The 14,756-nt window shown below is 37.7% G+C and overlaps 1 protein-coding gene across 1 annotated transcript in view; it reads right to left on the reverse strand.

Annotated features, from left to right (window-relative positions):
- The window catches only part of THSD7B (thrombospondin type 1 domain containing 7B), a 1,521,641-nt gene that overhangs the window by 646,101 nt on the left and 860,784 nt on the right, over positions 1 to 14,756 (reverse strand). The window contains 1 exon segment of the mRNA XM_021075621.1: positions 3,053 to 3,863. Within this exon segment, the coding sequence (XP_020931280.1) occupies positions 3,053 to 3,863 (811 nt within the window).

Genomic DNA, 14,756 nt, shown 5'->3' on the forward strand with positions numbered 1-14,756 from the left:
CAGGGATCAAACCTGCAACCTCATCGTTCCTAGTCGGATTTGTTAACCACTGAGCCACTATGGGAACTCCATCCTTTCACAAAAATTAACTCAAAATAGATCACAGACCTAAATGTAAAATGCAAAACTATAAAACTACTGGAAGATAACACAGGAGAAAATCTATCTGAATTTGGGTTTGGAAATTTTTTTTTTTAGATGTAATGTAACACCAAAGAATGAGCCATGAAAGAAATACTGATAAATTGGATTGCATTAAGATTAAAAAAAAAAAACAAAAAAAACTCTTCTCTGTGACAGATGCTGTTTAAGAGATGAGAATGAAAAGACAGGTCACAGAATAAAAAAAAAATATTTTCAAAACACATATCTGGTTAGGGACTGGTATCTAAAATATACAAAAACTTTAAACTCAAAAATAAGAATAAAAATTAAAAATTGGCAAAAGAACTGAATAGACACCTCACCAAGGAAGATAGATGGGAAATTAGCATATGAAAAGATGCTAACCATCATATGTTATTAAGGAATTGCAAATGAAAAACAATAATATACCACTACACATCTATTAAAATAGCTATAACTCAAAACACTGAGAAGACCAAATGTTGGCCGGGGTGTAAGATAAAAAAGAAATCCCATGATACAGCCAGCCACTTTTGAAGAGAGTTTTGCAGTTTCTTATAAAACTAAACATAAATTTATCATAATATCCAGGAATACAGAAGTTGGTATTTATGCAAATCAGTTGAAAATGTATGTCCACATAAAATTCTACCCCCAAATGTTTTTAGCAGCTTTATTCAGAATTGCCAAAACTTGGAGGCGATAGTAAAAAGATTGGTGGAAGCCTGGAGTTTGGGAAGAGTAAGGGTAGAAGCAGCAAAGGGCATTCTTAGGGCAGTGACATTGGTGTGTATGTTACAGTACTGGTAGATACATACCATTAGACATTTGTCCTAACCTACGGAGTATACAAAACAAAGAGTGAATTCTAATGCAAATCAGGGGCTACAGCTATGTATTAATATTGGCTCATCCATTGTGTCCAATGTACTATACAACTTAGACTGATGCAGGGCATGTATATGAAACTTCAAGTGTGGAGGAAGAGTGATGAGGAAATATATGGGAACTCTGTATTTTTTCTTCATTTTTTCCATAAACCTAAAATCATTCTAAAAAACAAAATCCATTAATTAAAAAAAAAAAATAGAACATGGTTTTAAAAAAAGCAAACTAAAAGTGAAATCATTCTATGCAAAATTCCAATATAGAATATTAAACAACAATGTCTGTACAGAAACCCATATACATATTCAAACAATAATCACCCAAATCATATGCTTAATATTTTAGGCTTCACAGATGCAAGCAATAAAATGTAGAAAATCACTATTCAATGGACTTGCCAAATTATATAGCATAACATAAATCAAAATGAAGCTTCAAAGATAAAATATGCTCGTTTGTGAAGTCAAATGCAAAAAAAAAAACAAAAAAAAAACAGTCCTCACATTACTTTGTTCTTCAAGAGCCAACATAGTCCTTTAAGCCAGCTGTGGATCCTGAGAAAAGAGTAGCTGATGATAACTATTAATTCTAGTGATGAGTGTTTCATTGTTTGGTAATTCAAATACTATTGAAAAGCATCTTGATAGGGGAGAAACTGGGTAATATACCAGTGATTCCATTTAAGACCTTCTAGGGGAAAATTAAATAAATACTACTCTAAAAATATTTCCAAGATTTATGTCATGATGATTTATACTACAATGTAAAGTAAAACAATGACAAATAATTTTTAAGCTCAAATTATCTATAGAGATTTGTAATTCTAACTACTGTTGTGCAAGTTAACATTTTTATCAAATCAATGTGAAAGAAAACATTCTTGAATTAACTTGTTAATATTATACTATAAAATATCTATAATCCAGATATAAAAGAATCTTCTTAATCATCAAAACAAAGTAAACAAACAAAAGTTTAAAAAACAAATATGAATAAATATTTATGTAAGTTATATCCTAAGTTTGAGAGTGAACTTGAATTTTTGTCATTATAATAAATGGCTTTGTCTTTAATTACTATAGTAACCAAAATTTTATGGCAGAAAAGAGTCTTTAAATTATATAAGTTTTTTAAATTTTTCAAAAGTTACACACATATTACTTCATATAATCCCACAATAGCCCTTTTTTTTCCCTACCTCTATGCTGTCCCTACTCCCTTTCTTCTCCGCAGCTGGTAACTAGTTTTTTCTCTATGTATGTTAATATGCCTCTTTTCTCTTTTACTCCCTTTGTCTGCTGTATTTCAGATTTCACATCTAAATGGTATCATACAATGTTTGCTTTTCTATGTCTGACATACTTCATTTAGTATGATAATCACTAGCCCCATCTATGTTGCTGAAAATGTCATGATTTAATTCTTTTTCAAGGCTGAATAGTAGTCCATTGCATGTATGTAGTACTTCTTTAAACATTCATCTATTGAGGGAAACCTAGGCCGAAGACTTTTTTTTTTAGGGCTGCACTCTTGGCATATGGAGGTTTCCAGGCTAGGGGCTGAATCAGACCTATAGCTGCCAGCCACAGCCACAGCCATAGCCACACAGGATCTGAGCCATGTCTACAAACTACATCACAGCTCATGGCAGCACCGTACCCTTAACCCACTGAGCGAGGCCAGGGATGGAGCCCACAACCTCATGGTTACTGTCGGATTCCTTTCTGCTGTGCCACAGTGGGAACTCCAAGACTTTTTTTTCTTTTTTTTAAACTGACTAATACTTTGATAAAATATGAAAATACCTGACATCTTCTAGAGCTGCACTACTAATTATGCTGGAATGCAGAGCATTGCTTAGTCTAGGCTCTGTGGTATTTATCACTGAAATTCAAAACTTCTCAAATGAAACTTCTAAAAACTCAAATCCCAAATCTGTTTATAATTTTTCCCATTGTAGAAAATCATAAAGATGTCTTATCAAGTCATGCTGTAAAATATTTAGGAGAATTAAACAGAAACAGTGAAGGCCTCCTACCTTAACAGAGCATTTTTCCCATCACTTCTTGTACACCAGACCTGCCGGGTTTGAAAACCTATCTCTATGTCCCAGGGCTTGGAATGGTGATGCGCCTTGTAACTGTGATGTCTAAAAGTGACTCGCTCCTTTGAGTCAGAGATAAAATCCAGAACAGTTCTTCCATTTAGGTTAAGTTCTTTGAGATGAGGCAGTCTACATTTATGCCAAGGTCCAACTTTAAGGCTAAATGTATATTCCTCTGCCCCAAGAGGGCAGGAAATGGGAGTATCACAGGCTCTCGACTCAGTCAGATTGGGACACTGGGACCCTCCATACAGAGGGGGGGCAAGGGCTGAGCGCGTTCTGTGCTGTAACTGTTTTCCACATCCTTTGCTGCACTTGGACCACTGTGAGAACTCAGAGACCACACAATCCTGTGGGCAAGGGATGAGGCAAGCTTGTTCCGTGGGGGGCTGAGGGGCAAAGTGTTCACATATTTCATTCACAACCATGGTCCTGTTCAGCTTCTGAATACAGTGCACAGTCCGGTGCTGCAGCCCATGCTGGGCTGTCACACACTCTGTGGCCCGAGGCCTGGCCTGGCCCAGGGCAGGAGGAACCAGCATGCAGTGGTGCCAGTCAGAAACTTCCCACTGGAAGAGGTCTCTGTGCCAATCACAGACTCGGAAGCAGCTTCTTTCATTTGGAGGCCTGCTGCTCTCATCACAGTTAGACTGGTGACTCGTCCACCCTTCAAAGTGGAAACACCACAGGGCACGGCTCTGGATGCCTCCAGGCCCACAGTCTCCTGTACACCTTCCCCAGGGGCCTGTAGGCAGAAAAACAAGGGTGTTGATTACTCAGAGATTCCACATCACCATCCACACAAAAACAGGTCGATCTGCATACCTCACCATAAAACCAGTGTGAAATCATGAATTTTGATGGGAAGTACAATTTAAAGGTCAAGAATGTGGATTCTGCATCAGCTGACCCTTGTTAAAATCCCCACTCTATATCTTCCAGCAATAAACTTGGATGAACGACTCCAACCTTCTCAGCCTTAGCTTCCTTTCCTACACAAGGAAGGAGATAATAAAAACACTGACTTGTAGAGTCGTTCTGAGGATTGGTGATACAATGTGATGCCAAGTTGAAAATACACATTTAATATATGATTGGGAAGTTCTCATCGTGGCACAGTGGAAACAAATCCGACTAGGAATCATGAGGTGGCAGCTTTGATCTCTGGCCTCGCGCAGTGGGTTAAGGATCCGGTGTTGCGTGAGCTGTGGTGTAGGTTGCAGACACAGCTCAGATCTGGCTTTGCTGTGGCTGTGGTGTGGGCCGGTGGCTGCAGCTCCAATTGGACCCCTAGCCTGGGAACCTCCATATGCTGCAAGTGCGGCCCCAAAAAGCCCATCCCCCCAAAAAAATGATTGGCATCATTATACTGATTATGTCCCAAAACCTATATATGTAACTCAGTATGAGTAATTTCCGGGTAGGCAGAGGTTCATCTGAAAGAAAAACCCTCAATCTAGGATTTTAATAAAGTAAGATTTTTCAGGTTTCCAATCCTTCAGCTCATACCCTAAGTAGCCCAGAAGAGAAATACATTTTACATTTTTAAAGTAACTTGCAAAAGCATCCTAAATATATGTTCATTTTCTAAGTAGCTGATCTTAGCTTTAGTTTTTGCTTGCAGAGTGAATTGCATGAAAAAAGAAAAATCTGCTGTGTGAGGGGCTGTGCAGGGGGAGGTAAGGTAATAAAAGAGGCAGCAGCACTAAATTGCCTATGGAAATTTTACCCCTACAAGCCTAGAAGTATACCCACTTTGATTTCTGCTTGATATAGACACCAAGTAAAACTTCCAATATTAGCTTGCAATATTCTGAATCTTTTAATTACTGAATGCTTATTTTGTGAGAAAGGGTTCAAGAAATGGACAGATGAAAAGCTGCCCACTGATGTTTCTCATATTTTTTTATTTTTTGCCTCAAATCTATAGATATACCAGATGGCCTTATCCAGAAGGCTGCTCATCTATCTTTCCACAAGGACAAGTAGTTCATATTTTGTGTCATTGGAAAAAAAAATAGTTTCCTCCCTTTTGCTTTACTTAAATATGTAACATGAATCTGAAAAAAGTTTATCAGCTTAACTCTGTTACCTTGGCTCCTTTACTAGGTTTGTGACTATGAATGCCATTCACGCCTTAAGAAATGTTTTAATTTATACATTAATTTATACAGGCAAGGGAAAGAAGGTAGTCTTTCTCGCTTTCCCCAAATCTGATCAAACCCCCACATGCCACTTAATTCTTCATGTGATTTATTTTCTCTCATGCATCCACTACATTTCTAGAGACAGTAAATGGGTACAGCGTCACATGCATTTAGGACAAGACATAAGGCTTCCCCCAAAGAAACAGGTATTTGCATCTGGGGCCACATGCTGCAGTGAGGATCTCTCACTTTGGCAGGACAGTAGTTTGGGGGTTCTGATGTACACAGCCCCAGTTCTTCCTCAAGTGTTCTTGTGCGTAAATCTGATATTCTAAGCAATACCGTGTTAGGCTATGGCACTGATGATTTTGTCCCTTTGTGAGATGAACATAGAACATACTCTTATCTTTCAGTGCCCCCACACTGAAGTCTTCTCCTGCTAAAATAGATGAGTTTTGCTGGAGTAAGTCAGCCTATAGGCACCCAAAATCCCCTTGGGTTTGCCCATACACTTCCCCAGGTGAATTGTCCCTGCACTGCCTGTTCATGGTACATACAGTAAGTTCACGTGGACAGAAGGGTTCTCAGCATAAGCTGATTCAATCATTTGCCCTTAATTCTGGTGGTGTCACCCGGACCACTCACAATGCAGTACTTTGCAAAATGAGATGTTCATTGTTACATGACAGTTACTTGCAGGCTCCACATGTCCAGATGTTCTAGAGCAGTTTCAGTTCCAGTCCATTCCCTGGCCAGCATTTCAGGCCATGCATGTAAATGGTCATTATTACCAAAAACATACAAACACAAAACCCACAGGTACTCAGTCTATTTTTTTTTAAAAAAAGTGTATGATGGCAGCAAACTTTTAAAATTTAAGATCTGTCTAGAATGGTATAAAAGTTATTGGATAAAGTGAAAAAGAAAGCCTTTTTTAAGATGCTGGGTTTTAAAATAGAGGTTGTCAGTTTCTTCTTATTTGCTTAGGAATCAGATACACACAGTTTTCCACTTAGGATTTTTTGGGGTAGATTAAAGAATGTAAGACTACAAAAGTGGAGCTACCTCTAACCAATCCTGAAAGACTTAACATTAAATTTAATCAATCTAGAATATCTTACAAAGTGACCCTTATTCTTACATTTAAAACATTTGAGGAGTTCCCATCGTGGCTCAGTGGTTAACGAATCCAACTAGGAACCATGGGGTTGCAGGTTCGATTCCTGGCCTTGCTCAGTGGGTTAATGATCCGGCGTTGCTGTGAGCTGTGGTGTAGGTTGCGGACACGGCTCAGATGCAGCTGGGCTCTGGCGTAGGCCAGCAGCTACAGTTCTGATTAGACCCCTCGCCTGGGAACTTCCATGTCCCATGGGAGCAGCCCAAGAAATGGCAAAAAGACCAAAAAAAAAAAAAAATTGACAAACATGTTTTCTTATTAGTAACAAGCTGTTTTCTTCTAATTTTCCGCATACTTTCAAAATTGTTAAGGTAGCACTTTTTGTTATGCAAAATCATTAATATTTTAAACTGTATAGATTAGCTTTAATATCTCTATCTATACAGAATTCTACCCAACAGTCAAATTTTTCCTAGATCAATGGAAGACAAAATATAACTGCTAAGAAATAATCACTACCATTTGTTGAAGGCTAGCAGTGGTGTGCTGGGTTTGGCTGCTACCAGGGGATGGTTAAATATTCAGGAACTTTACCAGGTGGTTGTTAAATCATTCATGGCTGGAAATCATCCATGGCGGGGGTATTTACATTATGCTACAAATCAAGGCCAATCAAGGCTTTTAAACAGAGAGCCAGATGGTTTAGAGTATACCACTGGTAACTTGACAAGTGCCTCCCTTCCTTCCTTCCTGTTCCTTACAACAGTCCCATGAGGTGGGGCTGGCTTGCTCATTTTATCAGTTGCAGAAAATGAAGCTCATAGAAATTACAACACACACCTAAGCTTACCCAGCTAGTACATGCTAGACTAGAATGGGACTCCAGATCTGTATGACTTCTAGCTTGGGTTCTCACCCTGCATTTGAAAGGAGCCTTTTCCAGGATGTGTTTAGGTGTGTGTGATCATAACATCACAAAGCAGATCAGTTTCTTCTCTTAGCTATGATTTCTCCTATTTGTTTGTTAGTATATCTTCAGATGTGAGTAGACCAAGTCACCAAGCTGGTGTCTGCACTATTTTTATGCCCCCTAGCCCTGGAAATTTAGGGTAGCAGCTCTTGCATAATAAGACACAGGCATGTTTATAAACATTAGTCAGTATATTTAGAAAGGTACAGTCAAGGGAGAATAGTGTTTCCTCCTGATAAAGCAAACTTTGCAGGCAACTGAAAAACATGTGAATAACAAGCAAATGTAAAGTGAATTGGGTATGCTTAGAATAAATGAAAAACAAGTTGCAAACAAGATAGGACGAGACAGAGACAAGACCTCTCAGCAATTGACCTATAACAATTTGCATTTCTTAGGCAAGGAGAGAAAATGTGTTCTGTGAATTTATTCAGTTGTGTTTGGCTATAAACTTTAAACATACACACTAGAAAAAAATTACACAGCCCTGAGGGATTTTGCCATTTCAAAAAAACATGCATATCAAAGTAAAATGTGACCTGCAGTTTGGCAAATCTTAAATCCCTTGTCTAAGTTCAGAAATAGAAGAGCCGATTAAAATTTTGAGCAGTTGCATGAAGACAAAGAAAATCACCTTTAACTTTGACATACTGTATAAAACATATGGTTATACTGAAAATGTATATCTGAGATAAAAATCTAAAGACACAAAAAACCTATATTTAAATATCAATCATTTTCTATTTCTTAATTGAAAATAAGACCCAAGTAATACAAATAACAAATTCAGAACAATCAAAGGGTTAAAAGTTTAATTATGTACATAATGTGGCTTTAAACTATAACTTAAGCTTAGTTTATGGTATAAACTATATATGGAATGTATTAGTTTATATACCATTTCTATGGTAAGATAGGAACAATAATTTTCTACTTATTTACCTGCAGCAAGATTATGTGAAAACATCACCTACCTGCAAGCCATAAGATAAATACAGCTACTCAGGAATAAACTGCATAATATTTTAAGTCATGTCAGTTTTAATTAACCTGTTAACATTTTAGTTTAGAAGTAAATTTTTTGGACAGGGAAGAGTGGCATGGATGAACTCTCAGGCAATATCTACATTTAAAACTCTGTGATCCATCTTTTTTTTTCCTGTGTTTTTGCAGAAAATGCAAAGCTGTGAAAGCTCTAATGTAATATTCCTCTAGAAGTGCTGGCAAATTGTATTCTCTTAATTAAGTTATCCTTAAATGGATTAGTTTAGATGAATGTATCACCAGATCTAAATCATCACTGTTAAGGCAGCCTGCTGGATGTCTGAATTTTAGGTGTGGTGTTCATTAAGAAGCCTGTCACAAAGAAAAAAAAAAAAACTGTTCCAGAGGACAAGGAATAAACAAAGTCCCAGGAGTTTTCACATAGTACTCACCACTGTTTGAGGCAGCAACACTGATTTTTAATACCATTCATGCAATAGGAAGAGATGTTTGTTTTATTATTTTTTTTTTCACAACAGCTTTCATTATCCTGACATTGCTTTATTTTTGACTTGGGCAAGAGCTTTGAGAATGACATGAATGACAAAGCTGAGCTATAGTGTCTTAAACAAATTATCAGTGGATAATTACACTCCAAAGCACTAGAAACCTCAGCACTGCAAAATGTGACATAAAACAGCATTGATTTACTTGTCAGAAGCCTGACCTCCAAGAAATGGCTGGAAATTTCTGTAGTAACTTCCATTTCTCAAAAAGCTTTTACATTGATAATGGAAGAATTAAAGTGATATCTCCATTATATAGTGGACAATTATCTAGAAAATCACACTTTCTAAACTACATCAAAAACACAAGGCAGGCAAAAAAAAAAAGGGGGCCAGTGAGCATACATTGACTAAAGCAACAATTATTCATTACCTGCTACTAATAGGTAGCGTATTAGACTTTGGGAATATAAAAATGAGACATTAAATACTTCTTACAAGATATTAAATATTTAATGCACTAAATATCATGCCAATTTGTTTTTGAGGTGGACATGTGACCCCTTCCTCAGGCCTATCTAGCCTTACTTTGTACACAGTATTAATAAACTTAAATTTCATTTCCCAAAGCTCATTAAATTGAAAGCAGCAAACGAGAACTTGAGAGGGACCACTGGAGGCAGGTACACTGATGAAAGCCCGAAGAAATGATAATTCCCAAGTCTACATTTCAAAATCTATCATGATAATTAAAACCTTCCACTAGCAGAAGATGTATAAAGCCACCCAGAATTTTCTAACCTCTCAGAGAAAACCTTATGATTAGATACACCCATTTGTGAGCTAAGCATCCTTTAGCAACAGACACACCACATAGAAAATGGAGAAACAGGAAAAAAAATTAATGGGAAGGAATTTAAACCCTAATGCATTTCTCTTTTTTTCATTTTTTAAAGTTTTATTGAAGTATAGTTTATTTATAAGGTTGTGATAATTTCTACTGTACGATGAAGGGATTCAGTCATCCATGTACACATTCATACTCTTTCAGATTCTTTTCCTATATAGATTATCACAGAATATTGGGTAGAGTTCTCTGTGCTTTACAACAGGTCCCTGTTGGCCAATCATTCCATATACCTCAGTGCACATAAGCCAATCCCAAACCCCAGTCCATCCCTCCTTAGCCCATCTATCTCCTTTGGTAACTAAGTTTTTCGGTGTCTGTGAGTCTGTTTCTGGTCCGCAAATAAGTGTGCCCGTTTTTTAGATTCCACATATAAGTATTATGATAATGATGTTTGTCTTTCACTGTCTGACCACATTTAGTATGATAATTTCTAGGTCTATCCATGTTGCTACAAATGCCATTATTTCCTTCTTTTTAGGGCTGTGTAATATTCCATTGTATTTACATGCCACATCTTTATCCATTTCTCTGTTGATGGACATTTAGGTTGCTTTCATGTCTTAGCTATTATAAACAGTGCTACAATGAATTTTGGGTACATGAATATTTTTGAGTCACAGTTTTCTCTGGATAGATGTCCAGGAATAGGATTGCTGGATCATATGGTAGTTCTACTTTTATTTTTCTGAGGAACCTCCATACTGTTTTCAATAGTGGTTGTACCAAAGTACATTCCCACCAACAGTGTTAAAAGGGTTCCCTTTTCTCCTCACCCTCTCCAACATTTACTATTTGTAGACTTTTTAATGATGGCCATTCTGGCTGGTGTAAGGTGGTAGCTTCTAGTAGTTTTGATTTGTATTTCTCTAATAATGAGATGTTGGGCACCTTTTCCTTTGTCTTTTGGCCATCTATATGTCTTCATTGGAGAAATGTCTAATTACATCTTCTGCCCATTTTTTGATTTGCATTTCATTTAAAAAAATTCAATTGCACTTTTTACAGTAATCAAAAAAGTCCCTTATTAATATTAAAACTATTTTCAAAATACACGATTGTGGCCTGAAGAATGTGTGCTAAAAATATTCCATCAATTCTCTGTAAAAAAATTTAACAGCAACAGTTAAAAGTTACCAAACATCTTTATATATATAAAGATTTACCTTTGAAGACAGTTCATGATTCCACTACCACTCAAAGTATTCAGACTGAGTATTTTCTTTTCCCACTGTACAGCAAGGGGGTCAGGTTATCCTTACATGTATACATTACAATTACGTTTTTTCCCCCACCCTTTGTTCTGTTGCAACATGAGTATCTAGACATAGTTCTCAATGCTATTCAGCAGAATCTCCTTGTAAATCTATTCTAAGTTGTGTCTGATAAGCCCAAGCTCCCGATCCCTCCCACTTCCTCCCCCTCCCATCAGGCAGCCACAAGTCTCTTCTCCAAGTCAATGATTTTCTTTTCTGAGGAGATGTTCATTTGTGCTGGATATTAGATTCCAGTTATAAGTGATATCATATGGTATTTGTCTTTGTCTTTCTGGCTCATTTCACTCAGGATGAGATTCTCTAGTTCCATCCATGTTGCTGCAAATAGCATTATGTCATTCTTTTTTATGGCTGAGTAGTATTCCATTGTGTATATATACCACTTCTTCCGAATCCAATCATGTGTCGATGGACATTTGGGTTGTTTCCATGTCCTGGCTATTGTGAATAGTGCTGCAATGAACATGCGGGTGCACGTGTCTCTTTTAAGTAGAGTTTTGTCTGGATAGATGCCCAAGAGTGGGATTGCGGGGTCATATGGAAGTTCTATGTATAGATTTCTAAGGTATCTCCAAACTGTTCTCCATAGTGGCTGTATTTTCTTTTGTCCATGCCTGCAGCATGCAAAAGTTCACAGGCCAGGGATCAAACCCCCACTACAGCAGTGATCTGAGCCATGGCAGATCTTTAACCCATTGAACCACTCAGGGAATTCCTATATATTTATACTTGAAGTAAGCATATACATTGCTGCTAACAATCTTTTTGCATGATTGCGTTTTTTTTTTTTTTAGACACCTAACAGCACATTCTATGTCCATTTCATCTTTGTGGACAGATGCCTCTGCCTGAAAAACAAAGCACCTCTGTCACTTATCATTTATGATTACAAATTATTAGTTGCCAGGGATGAGAACATTCATTAAAAGAAGCTTGACAGCAAAGCAGATTAGAAATATATCTGAATGGCTAATCAACTAATGCAAACACCACAGAGACAGAAAACCACCTTTACAAAAACTGTTCATCAATATTTCTGGTTTGGGGAGTTCCTGTTTCAGCACAGTGGAAACAAATTCAACTAGTATTCATGAGGATGTGGGTTTGATCCCTGGCCTTGCTCACTGGGTTAAGGATCTGGTGTTGCAAAGAACTGTGTGTGGTGTAGGTCACAGATGCAGCTCAGATCCTGCATTGCTGTAGCTCTGATCTGAACCCTAGCCTGGGAACCTCCATGTACCACGAGTATGGCCCAAACAAACAAACAAACAAACAACAAAAAACAAAAATTTCTTGTTTGAATTCTACTTCCTAAAAATTCTGAACCCTAAAAGAGTATCTCAAACTTCATAGACTTCACTGCATGCTGACACAAAGTGGGTCTTTTCCAATCACTAAAATCTACTGCCTGCTAACAGTGTAGATGGTGGGAATGGAAAGGAGATCTTATAGCCCACAGTTTTGGGGGAGGAAATGAAGCCCAGATAAATTTAATGATCTTCTCAAGGTCACACAGTCAGTTGGAGCAGAAATGGAACTGACAGTTGCCTTCCAGAGGCCCAATTCAGTGATCTTTACAGTATATCATGCTGGCTTTCATTGTAACACTCTAAGGTTGCAAGGCAAGAAAAAGGGTGCCATAAATGATTGTAATTCAAGGTGGAAGGGAGAGAAAGAAGGAAAAACAGAACAAACAGATGGAAACTACATAAAAACACATATTATACAAGCAATGGACTGTCTATTAATGCTGAGAGAAGTTAATCTCCTGGAAGGACGGAGGAGACAGCTGTTCCCAGGGGCCCTTCACAATTGATTATGTGACATGGGATCCTTCCTGCCTTTGCATGCTTGAGAACACAGACTCAAGCTGCTGTTCAAGTACATCCAGCAAGGTTCAGGGGTTCGGCGAACACAGGAAGCCTCAGGCACCAGTAAGAAATTATGTGTCTGCTTATTTCACTTAGTATGATCATCTTTAGGTCTATCAATATTGCTACGAATGGCATATAAGCCAGAGAAAGACAAATACCATATATTTCTTATATGTGGAATCTAAAAAAGAAATGATACAAATGAATTTATACACAAAATAGAAATAGACCTATTGACAAAGAAAACACATTAATGGTTACCAAAGCAGAGAGGTGGTGAGATAAATGAGGAGTACAGCATTAATGAATGCACACAACTATATATAAAATAGATAACCAAAAAGTACCTACTATTGCACAGGTTCTAGCACAGGGAACTATACTCAAAATATTTTGTAATAACCTATAAGGTAAAAGAATCTGAAAAAGAATACACATACACACACATAAAGCTGAATCACTTTGCTATATACCTGAAACTAACACAACATTATAAATCAACTATATTTCAATAAAAAGAACAAAAAAAGAATGTGTCCTCAGAATAACTGCAGCAATAATAGCAACAGGTGCCATTTTTTTTTTTTTTTTTTTTTTTTTTTTTTTTTTTTTTTTTTAGCACTTACTATCTTCCCAATGCTATACGCACTTTACTGATATTGTTCTGATTTGCTAGGTCAGATCATCAAAGCCTGAGGTCAAAGAGCTTTCTCAAGTTTAACAGCTCAGGTGCCTGACATAGAACTCTCCAGTTCTATCAACTCCAAACTTTGCCCACAAAAACTGTGGTTTAACTACTTTTAGAAGTCATATCTCTTGAGCAAATGAAGCCTTGCAAAACCCATTAGGTAAAATATATTTAGAAGGGGGTGTGTTCTGAATGCAGCTGGTGTGAGGAGCTTGGGGCCCCACCCTTCCTCTCCTGCCTAAAGCCTCACAGCCCTGCCTCAGTCCCAACTTAATGGCCTGGCTTCAGCATGGCCCTCGAAGTTGTGGAGCCCTGATACCTGTCAACGGAAATGGATGGGGTGTTCTCATCCCATAAATGTGGCTCCACTCAACTTTGACTTTACTCACAATGAATGCTTCAGCTAAGCCCCTGGAGACACAGAAGAAAATCATTTATTCTGCTGTTTCGTATCAGTTGAGTGGAAAAGACAATGATGAGTAAGCCATGGAGAACAGACTTGTGGTTGCCGATAGGAAGGGGGGAGGACATGGGATGGACTGGGAGTTTGGGGTTAGAAGATACAAACTATTACATTTAGAATGGATAAGCAATAAGATCCTACTATATAGCAAAGGGAACTATATCCATTCTCTTAGGATAGAACATGATGTAAGATAACGTAAGAAAAGGACTGTGTGTCATATATATATATATATGACACTTTGCTGTACAGCAGAAATTGGCACAACATTGTAAATCAACTATACTTTAATAAAAATTAAAAAAAAAAAACAGGAGTTCCCACCATGGCTCAGCAGTAACGAACACGACTAGTATCCATGAGGATATGGGTTCGATCCCAGGCCTCACTCAGTGGGTTAAGGATCTGGTGTTGCTGTGAGCTGTGGTGTAGGTCACAGATGTGACTTGGATCCCATGTTGATGTGGCTTGGATCCCATGTTGCTGTGGATGTGGCATAGCTCGGCAGCTGCAGCTCTGATTTGACCCCTAGCCTGGAAACACCCATATACCTCAGGTGCAGCCCTAAAAAGCAAAAAACAAAAACAAAAACAAAAAAAATGAGTAACCCAGAGACAAAGTAAATGTGAATACTGCACAGTGCTCATTGGAAGGCCTTTCTCGCTTTGCTTAATGGCCAGCAGGCAGTGATAGTGATGACTCTTC

The sequence above is a fragment of the Sus scrofa genome, chromosome 15, assembly GCF_000003025.6.
Source record: "Sus scrofa isolate TJ Tabasco breed Duroc chromosome 15, Sscrofa11.1, whole genome shotgun sequence".
Classification (NCBI taxonomy): Eukaryota; Metazoa; Chordata; class Mammalia; order Artiodactyla; family Suidae; genus Sus; species Sus scrofa.